This window comes from Equus caballus, chromosome 25, assembly GCF_041296265.1.
Source record: "Equus caballus isolate H_3958 breed thoroughbred chromosome 25, TB-T2T, whole genome shotgun sequence".
NCBI lineage: Eukaryota > Metazoa > Chordata > Mammalia > Perissodactyla > Equidae > Equus > Equus caballus.
In genome coordinates, this window is record NC_091708.1 from 29,674,190 (window position 1) to 29,699,543 (window position 25,354).

At 44.0% G+C, this 25,354-nt stretch overlaps 1 protein-coding gene across 7 annotated transcripts in view; it reads right to left on the reverse strand.

Moving 5' to 3' along the window:
* ASTN2 (astrotactin 2) overlaps window positions 1–25,354 on the reverse strand; it is an 828,204-nt gene that overhangs the window by 574,997 nt on the left and 227,853 nt on the right. For 3 of the 7 annotated variants that reach the window (XM_023628754.2, XM_023628755.2, XM_070251111.1), the window contains exon 4: window positions 10,842–10,994. The exons of 2 other annotated variants lie outside the window; for them this stretch is intronic. In XM_023628754.2, the coding sequence (XP_023484522.1) occupies window positions 10,842–10,994 (153 nt within the window). The remainder of the gene's footprint in view (window positions 1–10,841; window positions 10,995–25,354) is intronic. 2 more of the 7 variants (XM_070251108.1, XM_070251107.1) reach the window with 1 other exon arrangement.

Genomic DNA, 25,354 nt, shown 5'->3' on the forward strand with positions numbered 1-25,354 from the left:
CTCAGGGCCAATCTTCCTCACCAAAAAAATCCCCAAAAAACAAAAAGCCAGTAAAATACTTAGGAATAAATTTAACCAAGGTGATGAAAGATCTCTACATTGAAAACTACAAGACACTGATGAAAAAAATTGAAGATGATGCAAACAAATGGAAAGGTATCTCATCCTCAAAGACTGCAAGAATTAATATCGTTACAATGTCCATAGTGCCCAAAGCAATCTACAGATTCAATGCAATCCCTATCAAGACTCCAATGGCTTTTTTTACAGAAGTATTTTGCCATATATTTATACATCTCCCCAATCTTTCATTTGATTAGTATTTGCCTAGCATATCTTTTTCCTTTCTCTTCACTCTCAAACTTTTTGTGTCTTTATGATTTATGAAAATCTTTGGTAAACAGCATATAACTAAATTTTGCTTAATATTATCTATCTCTGAATTTCAATATGCGAATTACATGTATTGTGATTACTGATGCTTTGGGCTTATTTCCATAATGTTATCTTTCATTTTTTTCTTTGCTGGTGCTTTCTCTTTACTTTCATCCCATACCCCCTACTGCCCCTCTGGAGTCACCATGACATTGGCTTCTAAATTCATAGCCAGGGCTCTGCATTCCCTCCTCACTCCTTACACCTGGATTCTCTGAGTCCAAATCTGAGATGCTCCATTACACCAGAGGTTGAGGGCCAAATCTGGCCCACTGTCCGTTTTCATATGGCCCAGGAGCTAAGAATATTTTTATATCTTTAAGTGATTAAAACAAATCAAAATAAGAATAATATGTTAAGGCATGAAAATTATATGAAATTCATATTTAATGTCCATAAATAAATTCCGTTCTTCTCATTAGTAGAACTCTATTACCAAAAAAGTAATACTTAGTTATTATGTTTTGAATTTTGTTAATAAAAATTTGTGGAAAATTTTCTCTCATTATAAAAGTGCCCGCATACTATCCTCAAGTTTGCCTCTTGGTCAGTAAGCCCTGAAGTGTTTACTATCTGGCCCTTTACTGAAAAAAATTGCTGACCCTGCACTAGATCATAGGCCCTTGCAAGGATGGATCCAGGATCCAAATGAATCGCCCTTCCATACATCACAAGCCATGCTGTATCTAACAATGGCTTGAGATCCAAACCTCTTTAGCACTGTTAAAGAGAGGCACTGGGCTGGCACAGTGGTTAAGTTCGTACATTCCACTTCAGTGGCCTGGGGTTCTCTGGTTCGGATCCTGGGTACAGACCTACACACTGCTTGGCAAGCCATGCTGTAGCAGGTGTCCCACATATAAAGTAGAAGAAGATGGGCACGGATGTTAGCTTAGGGCCAGTCTTTCTCAGCAAAAAAGAGGAGGATTAGAGGCAGACGTTAGCTCAGGGCTGATCTTCCTCAAAAAAAAAAAATGTAAAAAAATTTTTTTTAATTTTTAAAAAATGGAGAGAGGCACACTGGAAAAGGTAAAAGAAAAAATAGTACAGTCTTTAGATCAGCTATAAAATGATCACAATCAAGGATCGTCTCCTCCCTTGGCCAGCTGTACCACATTATAGAAGTTCCTTCACATGGCCCCAGTTTTTCCATCAGCAAATCGGGAATAATTATGCTTACTTCACAGGGTGTTGAGGATCAGCCCAGGGTTTAACATAAAATAGAGGCTTAATAAAATGTCAATGCTTGTAGGTTGCAAAAGTCATTCCAATGATTTGCTCCTTCTGCCTTCAACTGATGAACTCTCTTCCTCCATCCCTTGAATGTGAGATGGCCTTGTGACTTGCTGTGAGCAACAGAACAAAGCACAAAGAATGATGTGCACCTTCCGAGTTTCAGCCTCAAAAGGCTTTGCAGCTCCTGTTCTTGCCATTTTTGGAGTCTGCCATGAGTCACATGAGTCTGCCATGTGACTCAGCCTCGGAGAGCTAGCTGACAACATGACCAAGGTCAGCTGAGTCTGCCCCACTGGATCAGAAGAACTGCCCAGCCGAGCCCAGCCCTAACATTTGACTTGAATTAAGAGCCAAATCAATGGTTGCTACTTTAAGTCACAAAGTTTCAGGGTGCTTCATTATGCCACAACTCTTACTGACATAGCATCGTACCATTCTGATGAAAGAAATATCCTAGAATTGTGTCCTCAGGCCCCACCAAGACCTGGTCCAGAGCCTTCTACTAAGGCTGCTTGTGGTTACCTCACCACCCGGCCAGGCCTGACGGAATTGACTGACAGCCCCCTGACATATTTCAAACGGGCAAGGAAAACCGCCTGGAGGAGACACACTTTCAGAAACACAAAATTCTCTGAAAGACACACTAGGGAAGATTTATGGAGGTGGCTGCATGCTCTGACTGCAAATCAGCTCCCCCACACCCAGTCCAATGTGACCTGGTGGTACTGGCCTGGCAGCAACTCTTGGGGTGGACCTGTGGTCAGGAAAGGGGGAGCCAGGGCCCCAGGAAAAAGGCCCCCTGGATCAAATATACATGTCATTCTCGTCATTGAAGGTGTCAAGCTTCTGATTCCAGGATGCCGCTAATCTATAGAGCGCTTTACAGGAGGATTTCCATAAGTGTTCTAGCACATTCTCACAACAGCCCTAGGAAACAGGAATGGCAGGAATTATCACATCTCCAGGTCCTGCAGATGGAATCCCAAAAAGATTAAGCAGTTTCCTAAGGTCACACTGCCCTCAAGAGCTGGGGTTCAAACCAGGATTTTCTGACTCCAAAAACTGGACTCTTCAATAGACAACAATGCTTTTCAATGGGATTTATAATCAAAGCCCATTTGAGTTGAAGGAGACCTGTGGAAATTACCTAGCCCATCACCTTTGTTTTCCAAATTAGCAGCAAAGATTTATTAGGTACTTACTATGTTAAGTGTGACCTGCACAGCACTTTACATACATTAACTCTAATCCTCCCAGCCTCCATAGGAGGTGGCCAGTTGTATCATTTGCAGATTAGGTAATGACAGTTTAGCACAACAATTCATTTCTCAAAGTTGAGCAAATCAGAGGTAGAACCGGGGTGTGAATCCACATCTGTCCAACTCCAGAATCTGAGCTCATTTCCACAAAGCCACACAGCTTCTTAGATGGGCACACTGAGGTCTGGAGAGTTGAAGGCCTTGTCCAAGATTATGCAGCCTGTTTGATTAATCACCCATTAATTCATCAAGCATTAATTGAGCATCTGCTATTTGTCAGGAACTAGGCAAGTCAATGGAAGCACAGGCGTGACCTGGACATAGTCACTGCACTTGAGATTAATTAAAGGAGAAGAGAAGTGGCCATAAATTACTCTAATAAAGGGTAATAAATGACCAATATCAGAAGCAATAGAGAGAAGAGGATATCAAAGTTTGGAGGAGTATGCATGACTTTCATTTGGGAACAATTTGAAAAGACTTCATGAAGAAAGTAGCTTTAAGGCTTTATTCTGAAGGAAGAGCAGGCATTTGGCATGTGGCAATGGAGTGGGGGAGGAAAATCAAGCAGGAGAAATGGCAGAGGTGAACAAAAGGGGGTTATTTCATCACAGACTTAGGGCCAGACTCCACGTAGCTGTCCAGTCTTCTTTCTATCCCTGTAACTGATGGTTTCAAGTTAACTTCATTTTGACGATGTAGTTTCAAAACTTCCTTTGGGAAGAGGGGCAATGAGCACTACCCCAAACTCCTTGGTAGGAAGGGAAGGCTGCCAAGGTGACAGAGGGGTGGGGGAACAGAGATGGCAACCAAAGAAATAAAGACTGATCCTGGGGCTGCCTGTTCAATATTTAATCATAGGAACAACCCAATAAGGCAAATAATTGAAAGCCATTAATGTTTCTGAATATTTTCCTCCAACTAAGTGAATAATTCCTAGCCAGTTACTAATAAACAGGAAAAAAACTAATAATGCATGCATTCTAAGAACAGTGTCCCACAATAAAAGAGCACATCGGGGCTTATCTATCAGGGAGGATAAAGGAGCCAGAATGTGCCTCTCCTCCCAGTGTGGGGACACAGCTGGGAATCATGAAAGCGAAGTCCAGGGCCTGGCTCTGGCGGTGGATCTGGTATCTGCCTAGCTCACTAGCATCTGCTTTGTTCATAGATATTCCCATAATGCTCTGCACAGTGTCACTTCCACATGACTTTGCATCTTTTCTTTCTTCTACTAGCAATGTCTTTCCAACCTGTCTCCCTAGTTAACACCAGTGCATTCTTCAAGGGCCACCTCTGTGAAGCCTTCTTTAATTTTTCTTCCAATTTAGTAAACACACTAGGTCACCCCCACACCACTTCCCCTTGTATCCCATTGTGGTGCATATGTCTGATCCCCTTAGTCCTTCACTAAATGATGAAGTGGTCATGTATAGAGATCTGGGTGGCATATCCTCTACACATATGACATACCAAAAAAAGTTGGGTGAGTGCCTTAAAAAAATGCACGGAGCACCAGACAGTGATATAACCACTGGGGATGCTGCTCCTGAGCACTTGGTACTGGCTCCCTGGGGCCAGAGAGGGCCTAAAGGGGGAAGTCCTGACTCTTTATTAGCCCAGAGAGAGAGATGCCTCACCTTCCAGAACCTTGTGGCTCCTGATCCCTCTTACAACAGCACTGATGATACAGAAATCTTGCCAATGCAAGAGAAGCTAAAACCACTTCCTTCCAGTATCTAGACTGGGCTGGTGCAATTTCGCAGGTCAAATATCTTAGCCAGGCTGCAAAGACTAGTACTCAAGTCATCTGAGAACTGAAATGCAGGCTCTGCCTGGGCTCTGAATTCACAGCTCCACAATCTACTAGCTGTGTAAACTTGGGCAAGTAACTCAGCCAGTCTAAGCTTGAGTTTCCTCTTTTATAGAATGGGGATAATTATAGTACTTACCTTATGGGGATATTGAGATCTTTTACATAAGACAATCTGTGTGATGAGCACAGTACCAAGAACATACTAAATGCTCAAAAGATGCTGGTTGTACCACATCTCCTTAACCCTTTGTCTTCTGTGAGGCTCCCAACTATCTCCTTTTATTCACTCATCCATCCATCCATCCATCCGTCTATCCATTCATCTGTCTATTAATATATCCTCCCATTCAGCCAATTGCTACTCTATGCCAGTTCTGTGTTAGGCATTTGGGTTACAGAGCAACACAAATCACTGTCCTTTCCATCATGGGACTCTCAGAGTTGAGGAGGAAGACAGATGTGTTCACGTGTATTTACGATGGACCGTAACAGGGCTGTGATAGAAAGCAGCATGGGGGCTGTAAGTGCCCAGAGAAAGGAGTGGATCACTCAGCTGGGGTCAGGGCTGAGGGTGGGCAGGGTGGGGTCTTCACAGAGAAGACTTTGAAACTGGGTTTTGAAAAATGAGTAGCAATTTGCTGCATGGAGCCGAGAAGGGAGAAGGGGAGGGCCTTTTAGGCAGACCACGATCAGCAGTCAGACTTGGAAAGCAAAACATGTTGGGAGAAAGGAAAAAAGGCCAGTGTGCTGGAGGCTGCAGGATACAATGGCTAAGACTCAGAGGGAGCTAGAGGTAGTCGGGAGTCCAGGTCAGGAAGGAGCCTTGGGTAGCAGGCTGTGGCAACTTTTTAATCCTGTTAAACAGTGTGCCCTTCATCCTATAGACTCTTGCTTCTAAAATTGGACAAATTTATCCTTAATGGGTAATGATACTGACAAAAATAAGAGTAATAATAAAATAGTAGTGATAAGAATAATGAATAATAAAATAATAGAGCACACATGTTCAATGTGCACCTTTTGTCTGGCTCTGTGCTCAGTGATTGACAGGCATTATCTCATTTGATCCTACGGAAACCCTTTGAAGATGGTACCGTATCATCCTAGTATAATCAGCATAAATATGGTTCTTCTTCCTGGGATATCAACACTACCTAAAGACTTGAGAAAATGTTACATAATTTAACTGATGAATACTATAATTTAAACTAGAATAAATATGCACCTATTATGAAATAGAATGGCATGGATTTTTTTTTTAGATGGCATCCGGAATTTGGGGGTTATGACCGATGTCTTTCAAACACAGCTGCAGACCTTTAGCGGGTGTGTTGATTCTCATTTACTGTTAGGAAGACTTCACTGCAAAAGCTTGAGAAGCCCCCAGTGCAAGTGACAGAATATCAGGAAAACCTTTTAGGCAGGAGAGTGACATGACCAGATTTAGTGTGTCTGCAAAAGATCACTCCAGCTGCCAGGGTGGAAGACGGATTCGTGGATGAAGAGGCTGCTGCAGGAATCTGGATGAGGGATAATGAAACATCAACCAAGTTGGAGGCAACCGTCCAGGGAGGAGAGGATGGATTTGTGAGCCTCCGGAGGCCAAATGAACAAGACTCTGACGACAACGATAATATTAGTTACCTTTCACTGAGGGTCAATCACGGGCCAGGCACTTGGCTAAGCATTTTGCAGGCATTATCTCACAACTTGCATGTGATTTTGGTATTATTAGCAAAATTTACAGATAAGAAAATTGAGGCTAAAAATGGCTTCTTTTGCTTAAGATCATTCAGCTAGCCAATGGAGGAATTAAATTTCAAATACAAAGTCTCACTTTGAAAGACCACTACCTAAACCTCAGGAAGCAATTCCTCCCATCCATAGAAATCTTCCACTCTTAATCTGAGTGCCAACATCTCCTTCTTACTGCCCGTGGACGATGGGGGTGACTATCCAACAGCTGCCTCATAAAACCCCGTAGCAGACATGAGGGCAGCAACCGGATCTCCACTGCCTTCCTGTGTCTGCCTAAGGACGATGCACTTCGGCATCCACCAGGCCTCTCAGGAGGAAGCCATAGCTAGAAAAACACATTGGAGCTGCTTTTAACCATGTGCTCAATTCCACAACACGGGTTCTGTACTACCCATTCCATCTGCCTGGAACCGCTGGGTACCACAGGCTGGGCGTGGAGCCTAATGAAGCAGAGAGACGCCAGGTGCTCCCACTCTGGGCCAGAAGGCCCACGGCCACCTCAGTGAGATAGACAGTGAAAGACTGGGAATTTAGACCACCAAATTTGGGATTTGGGTTTGTCAGCACAGGCTACCGGAGCACTTCCAAAGTTGTGTTTCTGTGGATGCTTCTGTTCCACAAGATGTTAATACATGTTCCAAGGGGAAAAATAGAATCTGTGGTCAAGATGGCTTCACAGACATTGAGCTAAACAAATGAGCCCAGCTTTCTGTACTGCAGGACTTCCCAGGGTCATTAACAGACTATGATGCATTCAGGAATTTCCAAAAGGAAGAGGGAGTGTGCGTGCAGAATTTTCAAAACTTTTACTGACCATGGAATTCTTTGGTCCAAGAATTTCTTGAAGACCTGTGCAAAGTGTGTGAGTTGGGAAGTATAGGGCTGGCACATGCTATCCTTACTCTTTCTTGCAAAAACCTTACCCAATAGTGGCAGCAAAATCATGAGCACAATGTTATTAAGCCATTTTGAAAATTGCTTTAACAGCATCCACTTGAGCATGTTTAATGTGCTACCCATTAGCGAGTCTATCTCCAGGGGAAACAGGAGCCCCTGGAGGTCTGTACCAGGAGGCTTTAGTTTATCCTACATCCCTCTTACACCATCAATTTGAAAGTTATGAAACTGAGCCATTTTCCAAAGATCTTTGAGGTTAACACAATCATTTACTCAACAAACACTTATTAAGTACTTTCTATGTATTAGGTTCATGAATACAAAGCTTACATTTTTGAGAAGAAGATGGTAAACAAGCAAACAAAAATAATTTGAGACCATAATATTGTGCAAGGAGTAAAAAAGGGTCATGTCACAGATGGTAGCAAGTTGGGGGTGGAAAGGAGTAAAACGTGAGATGGGGTCATCCTGGAAGAGAGTTCTGAGGACCTGACATTTGAGCTAAGAGCTGAAAGGTAAGAAGGGGCCAACCAAGAGAGCAGCTGGATGGTGGAAAGAGGCATGTCAAGGAGAAAGAAAAGCAAGTTTTTGGACTCTAAAGTGAGAAAACATTTGCTGTGTCCATGCAGCACAAAAGAAGTCACTGTGGCTGGAGCACAAGGAAATGCCAAGTGAGTGAAGAGGACAGGAGCAGATCCAGAGGGAACAGGGTCTGTAAGTCAGGGCAAGGAGTTTGGATGGTTTTCAAAGGATAGGAGAAAACCACTGAATGATTTGAAGCCAGAGAGTGACGTTATCTTGTTTATGTTTCTAAAACGATTACTCTGGCTGCTTTGGGGAGACTGAATGTCAAGGAGGCTATGGTTGCAAGCAGGAGGTGGGAGACAGCAGGGGTCAGAATGGTGACAAAGAAAGAGAAGACAGATATGAGATACATTTAGGGGGAAAAAGTGAATCTCTTCCTGCATTTGTTCTCTTAGGCCCCATCTAACTTGTAAATTAAATTACCTTGATATCCAATCAAAGTCTGAGTCAAATAGCAGATTTTCATTAATAATCTAGCTCTGAAATTCTTATCTAAAGGGGGGAAACAGAGCAATTCCAAAGTGAAGGTCAAGCTTTATGCAAAAAAAAAAAAGCTTTCCACGTGGCATTCTGTACAATGATGAAAAATTAGGAACAGTCCAAATGCATAACAGTAGGTGCCTCCTTAAAACAGTTATGGTGCCTAAAAAGAATTTTTTTTAAGAATTCAGTGACATAAAAAATGTTTGGAATATGACACTAAGGAAATGAGTTCAAGATTGGTAGCAAAGAGGGAGGAGGTTATAGACTTGGAGTCAAGAGTACTTATAGGGGCTGTATTTGTAGGGAGGATATAGAATGGGGATTCTTGGTGAATGGTCGGGGGATAAAGATGGATATGTAAAGCTGAGTGAAATTATAAGTGACCCTGAATGCTAATCCATAACAAATATAAGATAACATTTGTTCAGTTCCTGATACACATTAGCTGAGCATTCCAAAGCAGTCTATAGCCATCGTTTCATCAGGTCCTTAGAGCAACCCTCTGATGTAGGGATTGGCATCCCCGCTCTACAGGAGAGGAACCTGAGGCTCAGAGACATCCAGTGACTCTTCTAAAGCCAAAGTTGAAATTGACTGGGCTGGGATTAGCACCCAGACATTGTGGACCTCAAAGCAACTGTTCTTTATCATGACACAATGGTTCAACCTGGGGGTAACAACACGAGTTCCCAAAAGGAACTCCATCACCAACTTCTGCCTTGATTTATGACCTCAGCTTAATGGGCAGACCTTGGTTTTTCTCTGGATACAGGATTCCACAGGATTAAGACCTAGACATAATCTCAACAAATAACAAGTGTCTACTGTGTGTGCAGGCACTGAGTCAGGCCCAGAAATGCAAAGATGATTCAAACAATAAGACAATCCCTGCCTTCGAAGAACTCTCTGTTTGGCTAAGGAGAGAACCAGACAAAAGCAAATTATATTACACAAAAATGAAATCAGTGCTTAACATCTGTATAAAGATGTGGAAGAATTCAGAGTGAACTGTGACTGTGATAATCAGTGACATCTTCATGGAAATGTGCCATGCAAGTTAAGCTTGGAAAGACAGGTGGGACTTCACTAGTATAAAACATAGTGGTTCAGCTAAAATGTTTGGGTCTCAGACTGCTTAGTTCTTCCTGGCTCTGCTATTTACTAGGGTGTCCCTTTGGGCAAGTTGCTGCAGCAATCTGTGCCTTAGTGACATCATCTATAAGATAGGAATTGTCACGCTACCTGTTTCATAGGGTTGCTAAGGATCAAATGAGATAAAATGTATATAGCATTCAGCCTGCTGCCTGGAATAAGTAAGTGTCAATAAATGGCAATGATTATTCACAGGGGCTGGATAGGGGATTTCATGCAGGGAGAATGGCATGGAAAAGAACATGGCAGTGAGAACACATGGATTTAGAAGAGAGAGCAGAGAGATCAGAGCTTTGTGGCAGCCTTGAATGTCATCTTCATGAGCATGAACACTTCTGAAGGTGCTGGACTACCGCTGAAGCTCTGGGAGAAGGAGAGTGACATAATCAGAGCCAGGCTACAGGGGCTGGAGAAGTGAGAACCAAGGAGAGAGTGATCAGCTGGAGACTATTGAGTGGACTGAAAGAAAAGGAGATGGGGTTTGGAAAATGGCAATGACAAGGGTGTTTGTCTCATACACAAATACAGAAGGTCAGAGAAAGAAAGAGATGAGGAGGCGGTGGCAGAGGAGGAGAGAATGGGAGGAGAAAGAGAAGCGGGGAAAGATTTATTTTTTATTGTATGCTGGGCTGGGCACTGTGCTAAGATATTATAACAACTCTGTGAGTTAGCAGTGGCTTAGAGAAGTAGAGTGACCTGCCCAAGTTGACATGGTTAGTTAACAGCAGAAGTGAAATTTGAATCCAGTTCTGCCCAATTTACAATGCTCCTACACTTGACCACTATATTATTCAGGCTATGAAAGAATGGGCCCAGACCCTGTTCTGGGATTCCACCTGAGGATGCCTTCCATGGGAATGGTCTTCCTCTCTTGCATTCTCCAAACTGACACCAGCTGCGATTTAAAGAGCATCTACTGTGCTCAGGTCCTGCACTAGGCACTTTCCATAGATTGCTGCTCATCTTCTCAGCCACTCTGAAAGATGGATGATCCGTTCCATTCTTAGATGAGGCAAGTGGGGCTCAGAGAGGTTAGCTCTACACCCAGGGGCACAGGTCTGCTGTCCCCAAGGCCTCAGCTGAGATGCCTTATCAGGGAGACAGCAGCATGAGTTCCATGAGCACAGAGAAGCAAGAGAAGAGGGCACAGCTCTTCCTGCTATGTTCATAACCTGAGGACAGCCCACTGACATCCTGGCAAACGTGCTGGGAGGGCCTACCTCGAGACTTGCTCCTCCGCTTCCGCTTCCCTGCCGAGATGCTGCGCGGTGCCGGCTGCAGCTGACCGATCTCGATGGGCGTGTTAGCACGGAAACTCTCCTTGAACTTCTGCATCAGGGATTCCACTGTGTCCTGCGACGCCTCAGCTGCTGCTACAGGGTGGGCAATGGGGCTGTGGTTAGGGTTTGGCCCACCCACAGCCCCTGGAGGACTGGGCCTGGCCACCCTGAGTCCCTGGAGCTCCCTCCCTGACCCAGTGATGATGCAGAAGCCACAGGTTCCAGGATAGATGTATCTGTTGGCTTACTCATTTATTTATTCATCACTTACTATGTTCCAGGCACTGCTCCAGGCCCTGGAGATACAGTGGTGAAAAGATAGATACAATTTATGATTCAAGGAATCCATAAGTTAGTAGGACACATATGCAGGCATTTCAAACACTGTGCAATACTTCTAGTACAGAGTACTAGAGGAGCACCAAGAAGGCTCATCTCACCCAACCTGAGAGTCAAGGTAGGCTCCCCAGAGGAGACAATATCTACACTGAGACCTTAAGGATGAGCAGGAATTAGCAAAGAAGGTAGGATCAGGGTGAGGTTGCTGAAGAGACCTGATATAAGAGGGCCCCGGGTAGAAGGAGATGCAAGTGCAAAGATGGGAAGCCAGAAAGAGCATGGTGCTCAAGCAACTGAAAAGCGTTCGGTGTGGCTGCAACAGAGGATGCTAAATGGAGAGGAGGCTGGAGAGGCGAGAACGCCTTGTAAGCCACGTTGACATTAGAGTTTATCCTAATGGCAAAAGGTCATCATCGGAAGGTTTTCAACATGAAACCGGCATGTTTGAATTAAGTCCCTTTGGTAATAATTAGTAACTAGAGTATGGAGAATGCAAGTAGAGGCAGGGAGAGAGGCCAGCACAGAAGCTTTGCAGTAACTGGCCAGCCAGAGGCAATGATGGCCTGAACCAGAACAGTGGCAGTGAAGGTAGACAGCAGTGCATGGGTCAGACAACACGTTAGGAGACAAAACTACAGTGCTGTAATACGTAGATCGCTTGGCACAATATCCTCATTTTATTGAAGAGAAATTGAGGCTCCCCAAATAAGGCATATGACTTGCTCTAAGCTAGCAAGGGGCAGAGTAAACCCTTCTACTCCTAGTCCAATGTTCCAATGCTTTGTCAGTAGCTGCATTTCCACAACATTTCAAAATTGAGACTGACAGAAAGTTCCAGTGAATGGAGAGAGTGAGGTCAGAAGGGTAGAGAGAAAATGGTGGACCACAGAATAAAAAGCAGAAAAGTGTGAAAAGGAAGGAGAGAGGCAACATAAAAGGCCAGGAGAGGAAACAAGGAAGAAGAAAAGGAAACTACTGAACAGCCTCAGTGCCTTTGTTCTGAGAAATTCCCAAAGAAAGCCCGACTTTGAAATCTTCAAACTCAGCCCTCCCTCCATCTATGTCTCTAGAATCTAGGAAGTGTCTCCTTAGTTTCGGCTACCTGCTGTCTGATGCCAAGAGACGGGACGTGCCAAACATTCCTGCTTCTTTGAAGGAGTTTCACCAGACTGGACAAAGAAGGCTTCTGAACACCCCGACACCAATTTCTAAGGAGCTTCTGCTTTCTCGGGAAAGCTTATCAGCTTAGACAGATGGGGCTGCGGGGTAGCTTATCCCCAGAGGGCTGGTTGGGGAACTGGGTTCTTTGAGAAGCCACATCTTTGAGGACATAGAGGGGAATCGCTCTTTGCTAAGGAAAAGACAATACAAATGAACCACGTGGTGGCATCATAACTTTCTCACATGCCTATCTTGCTATCGCTCTCCCCAGATATCTCAGTTAGGTCTCCTTGAAGGAGAACCAAGAGGAAGATCCCAAAGATGGGCCCCTCCTCCAAGTCTGTGATGCAGAGCCCTCCAGCAAGAGGCTGCAGTCCAACCGTGAGGAGCACTGGCGTGTCTGATCCTGATGCTTTCAACTCAGAGGGGAGATTGATTTGCCCCAAATTCTAAGAGTTGGGCTCTACTGTGGTCAAAAGTTCAGAGGAAGCCCAAGGTCTGGAATTCTCCAAGGGAAGGACTCACACAGGTCTGTCAACATTATACATTTATTCATCTTCCCATTCATTCGTTCAACAGTATTTTCAGAAAAAAAAACATAATGTATCTGTGATGAGCCCAGGAGGTATGTCTTAGTCTGCCCAGAACACCATAACAAAAGTCATAGACAGGGTAATTTAAACAACAGATATTTATTTTTTCACAGTCCTGGAGGCTGGAGGTCTGGGATCAGGGTGCCAGCATGGTTGAGTTCTAGCAAAGGCTCTCTTCTTGGCTTGTAGACGACTGCCTCCTTGCTGTCATGGCAAGGAGAGAGAGAGAGAGGTCTTCCTCTTCTTCTGAGGCCACCATCCATTCAGATTAGGGCACCACCTTTATGGGCTCCTTTATCTTAATTACATCCTAAAGAATCTATCTCCAAATACAGCCTGCTGTGGACCAAATTGTGTCCTCCCAGAATTCATATGTTGGAGCCATGACCTACAATGTAACTGTATTTGGACATAGAGCTTTTAGTAGATAATTAAAGTTAAATGAGGTCATAAAGGCAGGGTCCTAATCCAATAGGACTGATGTCCTTATAAGAAAAGGAAGAAGAGAAATCCCTCTCTCTCCATGGGCATGAACTGAGAAAAGGCCATGTGGGCACACAGTGAGAAGGCAGCCGTCTGCAAGCCAGAACTCAAGCCACACTGGCACTCTGATCTTGAACTTCCAGCCTCCAGAGCTGTGAGAAAATAAATTTCTATTGTCGAAGCCACCCAGCCCATGGTATTTTGTTATGGCAGCCCAAGTAGACTAGGACACAATCACAATCACATTGGCGGTAAGGCTTCAAAATATGAATTTGAGGGGGTGAGGGGGCACAAGCATTCAGTCTGCTACAAGGTACAATGATGAAAAATCAAACAAACGAAACCCCTCATGATGCTCAGACAGACAGGAAGATCAATATTAATGAAATGATTGACATATAAAGGTAAACATTTATAAGTGATATATATTACAAAGGAGAGGGGATAGATGACATGAGAGGTTCTATTAGAGGAATATGATCTAGTCTAGGAAAATCCCAGAAACTTGTCTCAAGGAAGGGAGTGGTGTGACGAAGCTCTGAAAAGAGTCTGAGTCAATCAGGTGACAGGAAGTGGTGGAGGAGGGATGAGGTGAAAAGAGCAAGAGAAACAGAAGGAACAGGCTCAATGAAGACCCCTTGGGGAGAAGGAATATGGAAGGGGCTTCAATCGCCACTGGGCCTGACACACTGTGAGCAAGTGGCCTGAGACAATGCTGGAGAGATAGGAAGTCCTAATCTTAATGCTAACCCTAAACCTAGCCCTCATCCTAACTCTAAACCTTCTGGGCCTTGTTCAGGATCGAACATGCTGAAGGTTTCATCAGATAGGAGAGTGACTTGATCAGATTTTCATTTCGCGAAGATCACTCTGGCAGCAGAGAGAAGAATTCATTGGAGAAGGACAGAAACGGAAGTGAGAAGGCCACCTAGGAGATGGTGCAACAGTGTAGAAGTCCAGGTATAAGACGACAGTTGCCTGGATAGGGTGGGAGAGGTGGAGGTGGAGAAGTAGAAAGAGGAGGAGAGAGAGGAGAGACAGAAGGAGTAGAGTAGTAGAGACAGAGAAGTGGGTAAATTTGAGGGTTATTTTGTAGGTCCAACTCTCTCAGAATGTGGTAACTGATTGGTAAAGGTGGATAAGGAAGTGGGAGGAACGGAGGGCGACCCCTGGTCTGGCATCCAGAGAGGCAGACTGATGGTAGCTCTCAATGAGAGGAGGAATCCTGGAAAAGAACAAGCTTGAGGGGAGTCCACATGAGTTTGTGTTTAGATATGAACATTTGGTGTCTTCCAGATGTCTAAGTGGAGGGGTTGAGTAGACAGTTATGTGGGTCTCACACTCTAGGAGAAAGCTGAGCTTTATACGTGCATTCCTTGGAAGAGGTAGGGAGTGTGTGCAATGGTTAAGGACATGAGTTTCTGGTACAGTGCGGGCAATGGAACACATATTCATTCCTCAGATGTACTGGCTGTTCTCCATTTGCACCCCCAGATCCATCCTCCACCCCTGGTTCATGCTACCCCATTCTGTGTCCTGGAGGCAGACACTCTACGGGCCACTTCATGGCTCCTAGCAATCTGGCTACTAGCTGGGTTTGCCCCATGGTATGCTCTGGCAGGGTATGGGAGGAGAGAATGGGCGGTATGTCTTCCCTTGTCCCTTTCCTGTTCTGCATCATATTTCTGATAGAGTCTGGGACCCTCAACAATTACAGCTGCTGCCAGGGGCCCCTTTTCCATAGTTTCAGTTCTCACAGGCTCCAGTAAAACCATTTCCCCTCCCTGCCTCTTCAGTTCTAGGGGTTAGTAGTGGCTTCCCGATATTTGTTGCCCTTGGTTCCTCGATAACCCCATGTTGATTCTCTTCAATCTGCCTAGACCTCTATAAATAGTCTCTGCATTGAATTGCTCCTGAAAATCCCATTTGAGGGCACCTTTGTTGTCCAGCTGGGACCTTGACTGATACACCATCCTTTTCGTCACGGCTCTGACATTCAGCAATTCCTAAAGGTCAGCCTCTTCCCATCCTGTTATTTCTGCTTTACTTTCTTCTAAGCTGATGCATATTTGACTGGCTGGGAGGAGAGGAAGACACACAGAGAGGGGAGGTTTGCTCCCCTGAGCTGCAAGGGTTTCTGATCTTGACTGTAGCAAATCCCATCCATCTGTTTGGCTGCTCTTGCCTCAGCGACAGTGCCAAGAGCCCAGACAGGCTTAGAGGGGGAAGTACTTGTGCAAACCCCTCCATGGCCTATTTCATCCTGCGTATCACTCTCTCCTGACCCCACCCCTCCCGATCCCATTTGGTAGCTCTATCAATATCAATATATCAAGTTGTCCAAACAAGCCAGATTACCTCCTGCTACCCGCTGAGCTCTGCCTCCTCAGAGCGGCAAAATGCTCACCCGTCGCCTGGATGAATGCAACAGATGGTGCTCGATCTGAGCATCGCGGCAGGCCCAGGAAAGGGAGGGAGAGGAGGGGGAAGCTGCCTCTTTCTAAGTGACATATGAGAGATTGTCAAGTTTAATGGGAATGAGCCACTGGGGCCTGAGGAGAGGAGCTCTGGCCACCACACCGAGACAGAGAGAGAGAAGAGGAAGAGGGAGGAGGGAGGAGGAAGAGAAAACAATAACGGGAAGGAAAATTGTGCTTAATAATCAAGGGCAGCGGCAGGAAAGGAGAAGGCAAAGAAGAGTGGAAAGGAGAGGAGTAAGCAGGGAAACAATGACGAGAGAACAGAAGGGCAAGGAGTAAAAGGAGAGAAGAAGATACAGAGAAGCCAAGAGAAGAGAAAGGAGAGGGCAGACTCCGAGTGCCTTTGTAAAGCCATGAGGGGTGTGTCGGTTTCCAGATGCAAGGTAAGCTTCAGCCTGATCCTCTATCCTGTAGCACAAGCAATACACACTCTGTCTACACTGGCACTCAACAATTCTACATTCAAACTCTCATCCGCTGCTCTTTCTCTCACAAACCCTGGGATGTTCCACCACTGAAACTCATATGGGTTTGGGTTCAATTTCCTGTATCACCTTTATCACCAGTTTAATTTTTCTAGACTCATCCAGCCTCTGTAGGAAGAAAATTCACAATTCTTGAATACCAACTCTTTGCCAAGCAAGGAACCTGGCATTACCCTCTGTTTTCTCATTTACTCCTCCTCACAACCTTGAAAGGTTAAATATCTTTAGCTGCTGTTTAGAAATCAGGAAACTGAGAGTCAGAGAAGTGAAATCGTCTCCTAGGGTCACACAGCTTAGAAATGGCAGATCTGGGATTTGGACCCAGGTTTCAGTCACTCTCATGACCCTGCTCCACCCACTGCACCACCGTACACATACTTTTTCTAGTTTGCCTGGTGGATGCAGATGGATATCCCAGTCTTTGAGTTTGGATGTGACTTCTCGAGTCCTAGAAAGTGACTCTGATAGCCTAGCCCCTCTTAAATCATCTCACCAAGGAGCCCCAGGCAATATGGCCCTGGCTGGAGCTAGGGGTTCAAACTTGATTGGAGACTGCCCTGCTCTGCCAGAGGAAGATCGCTCAGTGCTGATGGTCAAGATGTACAGCCTGGAGGTCCTAGGCTCAGTTCATGCCCCTTTTGTCAGTTCTGTCTCATTACAGAACTAGGTTTGGAGAACCAAGCAATAGGTGGGCATTAATTGGCCATATTGCCTAGCGCAAGTGCGAAAGCGCACTCAGGTTCCAATGTTGGCTCTGCCATTGTGTGACCTTGAGCCACTCCCTTCTTCTTTACATCCCTCGGTTTCCTCCTCCGTAAAATCGGTAGAGTTGTTGAGAAGATTAAATGTAATGATGTACATAAATGTCTAACAGAGCTTCTAGAACATAGAAGTGCTCAAGAAAGAGTAACCATTACCCAATTTCCTCTCACTTACCCTTCAGCTTCATGATTCAGCAATCTATTCATTCATTCTTTCATTCATTCATTCATTTTGAAAGTCATCTGCATTATAAGATAACCACTTTGGAAATTTCTTTTTTTAATGACATGTCCCTAAATCCTTGTGTCAGGGTCAGCTTTAGCCTAAAGGAACCTAGACTAAGCCAGTTTCCTGGTTTGAAGTATTAAAGTTGCAAGCTACGTTTGATTTTGTTTTATTTTATTTTTAAAGATTGCACCTGAGCTAACAACTGTTGTCAATCTTTTTTTTTCTTCTTCTCCCCACAGCCCCCCAGTACATAGTTGTATAGCCTAGTTGTGAGTGCCTCTGGTTGTGCTACATGGGATGCCACCTCAGCATGGCCTGATGAGTGGTGGCACGTCCACACCCAGTGTCCGAACCTGCAAAACCCTGCCCACCGAAGCGCAGTGTGCAAACTTAACCACTCGGCCACGGGCTGGCCCTTGGAAATTCCTTTAGAGAGCACATATGTCCCCTTTTATTCAGATGCGAAAATAGAGGCACTGAGAGACAGTCATAAGTCAGCAGCAGACCAAGGTCCAACACTCAAGTCTCCTATTTCTACTCCTCCTCCCTGTGTCCCCAAATTACAGGACAATTTTAACATCAGCTCTTGTGATGATTAATTTATGTGTCAACTTGGCTAGGCCATGGTACCCAGATATTTGGTCAAACATTATTCTAGATGTTTCTGTGAAGGTAGTTTTTAAATGAGATTAACATTTAAATTAGTAGACTTTGAGTAAGATAACCTTCCATAATGTGAGTGACCTTCACGCAACTAGTTGAAGGCCTTAACAGAAAAAAGACTGACCTCTCCCAAAGCAAATGGAATTCTGCCAGCAGATTACCTTCAGACTTGAGCTGCGACATCAACTCTTCCTTGGATCTCTAGTCTACCAACCTGCCCTGAAAATTTCGGACTTGTCAGCCTTCACGATCACATGAGACGATTCCTTAAAATAAATTTCTTTCTCTAAATAGATGATAGATAGATAGACAGATAGACAGACAAATAGAGAGATAGATAATAGATAGTACATAACCAATAGATGATATAGATATAGATATCTATATCTTTATCTATATACCAATAGATACAGATATCTATATCTCCTATAGGTTCTGTTTCTCTAGAGAACCCTAATGCAGACCTCAGTTTGTATTCCCAAGCTTTGGGCTGGGTACACTCAAATTCCAGGAGTTGGGGGAAGATAATAAGAGAAGACATCCCAGCTCTAAAGTATAACTCATCTGGGAAGACCTGGTGTAAATGCAAAGAATCACCAAATTTGGAAGTTGTGAGAGTCCAGTCACTGAATTGAACATTCCGTTTCAAATGGGAGTCATCTGTTCATGAAAAGATTTTTTTTAAAAGTAGCAAAGAAAACAGCTAGTCTCCTTGGCTAGATGAGGTTACTCTACTACTAGAACAAATTTAAAACCCATGTACACATTTTTAAAAATGGCCACATCTTTCCAATTCTCAGGGATAAAATGCTGATGGATAGAATTTTCTCTCTTTTTAGTTTTTTCTCTCATGTGTTTTCTTAAACCTTTGCTGCCTGGTATAGCTTATCTTCTAGCAAGTGCCTGCAGACAAGACAAATGAACAAAAAGTCACAAATATCAATTGAAAAACTTGGGGTCAGCCTTTTCTTGTATACATGATCTTGGGCCTGTCCGTTAACAGTGATGACTTGTAGGGTGGTCATAGTTTCTGCTGGAGAACTGCATTGAGTTTGAATGATGGAATTAAATTTAGTGATATTTTCCTTTGTTTTGTTAAAAATACAATACCATCCAGGTTCTCTGGAGCTGGTTTCACAGTCCCTAGCTAGGACACAGATGGTCTCTAAGATTCCTCCCAGCTCCACGGTCTTGGAATTCTAAATGTAAATGAAATGTACGTTCCACAAGATGAATGCAATGACCACAGGAATTGCACTCCACAGTTTGCAAAGCACTTTCACCTCTCTCAACTAATGCTGTCCTTACAACCTCCCACTTTATAGCGCTCATAAAAGCAAAGGAGATTTCCAAAGGTCGCTAGAGTTGATACCACAAATGACCAATTTCTGTTCAAGGGAGAAAGAGTCAAGTAATTAGATAGGCTGGGTTAAAGACTACTTGGTCACTTTATTACCATCTTAGAGGCAAGGCATGGCTATGGAAAGGCTCCGGAGTCAGCCACAGTTTGAAATGTTAGCTATGTTTCTTACCAGCTGTGAGACTTGGGCAAATCACTTACCCACTCAGAGCCTTTGCTTCTCTTGAGTGTGAAAACATGGCTTGCAATTCCAAATTCGAAAAGCTGTTTTTGGATTAAATGAGATGTTAAAATGCTTATCATCATGCCTGATGCAGAGTAAGCATTTTAAAGATGAGAGTTAATAGTATCATTGCCAAAAAGATCTTAAACCATCAATCATAGCAAATTCAGATCTTCTGTCCAACTTCAGGCGGCATGTGCATGCCCAGAATCTAATGGAACTCACAGCCACTAGTCAGATTCCTCTCCTAGATTCATCCCTTCTGTAACTGTACAGCAAGGCCATGTATGTGGCTCAGCACTCCTTGGGACTAGAGGGCCACCGAGACTCTACAGTAGGAATTCTTCAGCCAACACCAATAGTGGGTGCTGCTTCCAGAAGTGGGCAGCGAGGACACAGTGATGAACTGAACATTGCCCCTTCTTTAAAACACGACACTGTTTAGTGGAAGAGACATGCAAAGAGAATGACAATAGAGTGTGTTAAAGGCGCAGGCAGAGAGGGAAGTGTCACAAGACCACCTGCCCTCTGATTTCTTTTGTGAGCAGAAAGCCTATGGAAAATTCCCAGAGGAGATGCCAACTTGTCTGAGCCTTAAAGAATGCAGAACCAGGTAAAGAGGATGATATAAAGAAGACCATTGGCAGGAGGAAGAGACAAGGACTGTAAAAAACATCCCACACTATTTGGTTCTTCTAGAGTTTAAAATGAGAGAAGATTTTATCACCAAGAAAATCTATCTTCAAGCTAGGAATAAGGGCTGACTCTTGCTACCCACTCCCACCTCCTTTCCTGGACCTTTCAAAAAGCCCACCTGTTTTGAAAGCCCTGCAGTCCAGCCCTGTCCATGCTACTGTTATCTCAGATACTCTGGGTGTAGAGAGGGCATGCAGTGTGGGAATCTGAGAGACTTGGGTTGACACCTACGTTTGATCACTTATTCATTATGTGACAAAAATGGGCATGTTCCTTAACTTCTCTAAGCCCCAGTTCCTCATCTGTAAAACCTTGAGCATAAATCGCCCTCAAGAATTGTGGGGTTTTTGCATTAAATTCAACGTAATAATATATGCAAAGTGCTTAGCACAGTACTCAAAACGGATTAAGCACTCAATGAAGTAGAGCTTTATTATCATTATTGTTTGCTGGCTTAAGTGAGATAAGCTTGCAGAGGGCCTTGCTTAACCCAGTCAAAGCTTAATACATGCTAGGTTCCCCACTTCCCTTTGGGGTAACTCATCACCTTTCATCAAGGACTGTGGATTCCAACTCGATGTTGTCCTCTCATGTATCCTCCCTGGCCCCTGTAACATCCAGGGCTTCTGTCTCCACTCTACTTCAGCCACCCTCCATCACGGTCACACATTGGATCCAGCCATAACCTGGAACCTGGATATGGCTGCAACATTGATCCTGGAAACAGAGCTTTTGCTCATGGCCCTCTGTCTATTCTTATAACTTGCTCTGTCATGCTCATCACGTTTGTGCTTTGACCTCTAAGCAATCACCAGGTCCTTAATTTGGGCATACCGTGGCAAACATTTGGGATTTTATATACATCTGTTGCTGATGAAGGTCTAGCTACATCATTATGAGCCAGAGGAAGTTGTTTTCCTGGCAGCTGGTTGGCAGGGAGGGGAGGATCCCACTCTCTTACGCCTACTCCCTTCCTCCCCTGAAATTTCACCTCCTCCTGGTTTCACATCTTCCCCTAGAGAGTTGGCTTGGACTTCTCTGGTGGATCTGTTACCAAGGTTCACCTAAATGTACCATTTCAATTTGCCAAGAACATCTCATTAGTCATGTAACCACAATAACAATAACAATATTTACCATTTATGGAGCGCTTACGATGGGACAGGTATTATTTTAAGGTAAACACAGCCATGATTCAATGCAATTCTCATAATGACTGCAATACATGGAACTATTAGCTTCATTTCTTCAGCCCTCCCTGAACTCATCCTTTTGTATAGCTTCACTGTAGAAGGAGTGTACCTCACTGCCCCTTGATTTGCCCTTGGCTGTGTGACTTGTTTAGACCAACGGTATGTGAGTGGAAGTCAGTATGTGACAGTTACGAGCATACGGTTCAAGAGACATCACATATTTCTGCTTGCACATTTACACCTGCCATCACCATGAGGAGGACCTGTCCAAGCTAGCCTGCTGGTCCAAGGAGGATGAGCGACACATGGTAGACTCACAGCTCTGCACCACGGAGCAGCGTCACCCTACTCCTACTCCTACGGCCTAGGTTACTGACCACAGCCAACCAGTAGATGATGAACAAACCACTGTGAAACGAGCACAACACTCCATCTGACCCTCAGACACATGACAAAGCAATGCTTATTATTGGAGGACATTGGGATTTTGTAGTTATTTGTTATGTAGTGTTATTCTAGCAGTGATTGATACACGACTTGCCAAGATACATATCATTGTTTCCATCTTATAAATGAGTGAGGCACACCAAGATTAATTAATTTTTCAAGGGTCATATAGCATATAAATAGCAGAGCTGGACAAATATCTTTAAATACTACTTCATGGCTTGTTTTGCAGCGGGACCAATAAACATGGCTTAATGAGCTGACTTCCACACTGGAGTGGATGAAAGGAAGCCCCCTCAGCCAGCTTCCCTTTAGACAATATTACCAATAATTATGAAGATAATCCTGGAAATAACAACCACCTGAAACTGAGTTGTCCCTCTTCAGTAGCCTAAAGAGAGTTAACACACCCATTCAGAGCTTTCAGGGTCAGGTTATGCTTGCTGAATGAATGAACAAATGGTCCATGGTGTGCACGACTGAGCACTGAATGCGAGGCATGAAAAACATACGTTGTGACATAGGTCCTTTGCTAACCCATGCTGTGATAGGGAAGGGGGCTGACCAGACAGTAGGATACGGAGCTCGAACAACTGTCACTACTTCAACTGGAAGATTTTACACCCATCTTTCTTTAAACTAAGGGCAAATCTTCCCAGTGCAAAAGGGCGATTATAAATTTAAACACATGTTCAGTCAACTATAGCAAATGGCAGAGATTTTGGAGTGGAATTAATGCAGCTGCATTATAAATATGTCCTATTTCTCAATATTAAACTCTTAAAAATAGACTAGCTAAATATATAGATAATAATGGATTGAGGCTGAGTTGGCATTACTATAAGGCTCAGGATTTTCCATTTAATGACTTATAATTTCAATTTCCCATTTCTACGTGACAGTTGGAGCAGGCTTGCTTTATTGTTCATGATTACCTGCCACCACCACACAAAAACACAAGCAGAGAGCTACAGAGAATCCTCAGGGGGAGGGGATAGCAGAGAATCCTGAATTGGAAACTCAGCAGATCTGGAGGAAGAAGACCAGATCTTCATTTCCGGCTCAGCTGCTGTGTGACTTTGGACATTTCACCAAGCCTCTCTGAGCCTTGGGAAATAAGAATTTCTGTGAGAGGCATGTTCAAGCACTTGATAAGCTAGGTCACTCTAAAGTTTGCAATATTGCGACTCTACTATTACTAGTAAAGACTGGGGTTCTAAATTCTGCTCTTCACAGCCTCAACCAAATAGACAGTGGACATACAATGAGGTGAGGCAAAATAACATGGTAAAAACACGGTGCAAAGTTATTATTACACTGAAGTTCAAATCCTGGATGGGCCTGTTAGCACCTGCTCACCCTTAAGTACAACGACCCTGCCTCTCCGAGCCTCAGCTGTTCTTCATTTACTAAATGGAGATGAGGATACCTACAAGAAAGATTTAAATAAGCACACTAGTGACACCATTAACTCATATTTGTTGAGTGTTTACTCTATGCCAGGCACCATTACCTCATAGGCTACTCACCACAAGCCTGGGAAGTGGGTGATATTAGTATCCCCATATGGGGACAGAGCTTGACTTGGAGCCCAAGCTGGTCTGACTTCTCTGCTCTTAACCACTGCTGAAATGATGCAAAAAGGAGGAGGAACAAAAGAAGGAGGCGGAGGGAGCAGAAAAGGGATCAACCTATGGAAAGTTGGGGCTGTCCCAAGCATCTCTGGGGGGCTACGTGTGGATATGGGGTCAGATCTCAGGTATTAGTTTTATTCCATGGCTGGATAACACTGAATTATCATCTTCTTTCCTTATTTAGTCCTAGTTGAAGGGGCTCAGCAAAGTATTATGGATACCTCCTTTTTTCTCTATCCTTTTCCCAGGGAACAGCCAAAAAGCTAAGCTAAGGCAGTAGAGAAGACTGGAAATCATATCGTCAGTGGAGCAGAACAAATTCCTCCTCTGATGTTTTTTGGTGAAATAATAGAGATCCATCGTAGGGAGCCATTTGCACAGGGAGCCGGCGTGCACGGGCGGATGGGTCTTGACGAATGCTCTCGCTTTGCTAGACGTGCGCAATGAGGTAGAGAAATGGGATAAAGAGACAGACAGAGAGACAGAGAGACTGTGAGAGAACCTCCAAACCAAGCTTGTCTAGTAACAACACAGGAGATTCCGACAGCCCTCGAAGGGGGCTCACACTCCAGCCACTGTTCTGATAAGGGAGTATTTTTGGAATATAAACAACGTGTGCTCTCCCTCTCCTCTCAGTGTCCGCCTCTTCTTCCTCACCCTTTCTCTCTTAACAGTCACTTCCTGATTTAAACCTCCAGAAGTTGGAGCCCAAATACCTGGGTTAAATGTGGGTATCCAAGAAGATTCTTTGGAGTCCTCATCAATAATATAGACTTTATAAACACAGATTCAGCTGGGTGTTCTTCCCTGCTCTCCTCACTTATGTAATTCCCATTCAAGAATTTGGGCAACAGAAATCTCAAGGTGAGTTAACAGGAAGATGGTTAATGAGAAAGTAACACATATTCTTAAGCCACATTAATAGAAGCATAAGTCTTAGAACCAAGAATGGGACAGCTCCTCTGTGCCATGCTCAGACCACACCCAGAGGAGTGTGTTGAGATCTGAGTGTCACGTTAAGAATACTGTTAGCCAGTAGAGCAGGTCCAGCTATGAGAAGCTAGTCTGATGTAATGGCTTGTAATGGTATCATAAGGAAAAACAAGACACTGCAAGGAAGGAAAAGTTAGCTGCCTTCAATTATTTGACAGGCTATAGTACTAAATCTACTTCTAATACTAACGTTTCACATTCTTATTGCTGTAGCTCCGTTCCATGCACCATGATACATGCATTACATATGATATAATTACAAGAACCAATTTTTTTGGGTGCTTACACTGGGCCAGACACTTGCTAAAGTGCTTTGCAGAAATCATTTTATGTAATTTTCAATGACATTGCAAAGCAAACTCTATTTCTATCTCTCTTTTACAGACAAGAAAACTGACCCTGACGCAGTTAAGGTTCCTGACCAAGGCAGGGTTTCTCAATCTTGGCATTGCTCATCTTCAAGCCTGGATAATTCTTTGTTGCAAGGGCTGTCCTATGTATTCTAGAATGTTTAGCAACATCCCTGGCATCTGCTGATTAGATGTCAGTAGTCCCCTCCTCGGGTTGTGACAACCAAGTGTCACCAGATATTGCGCACTACCTCTTGAGGGACAAAATCATCCTTGGTTGAGAACCACTGGATTAAGGTAACTAGGTGGTAGGGCTGGGATTCAAACCCAGATCTGTCTGGTACCAAGATCCATGATCTTCAG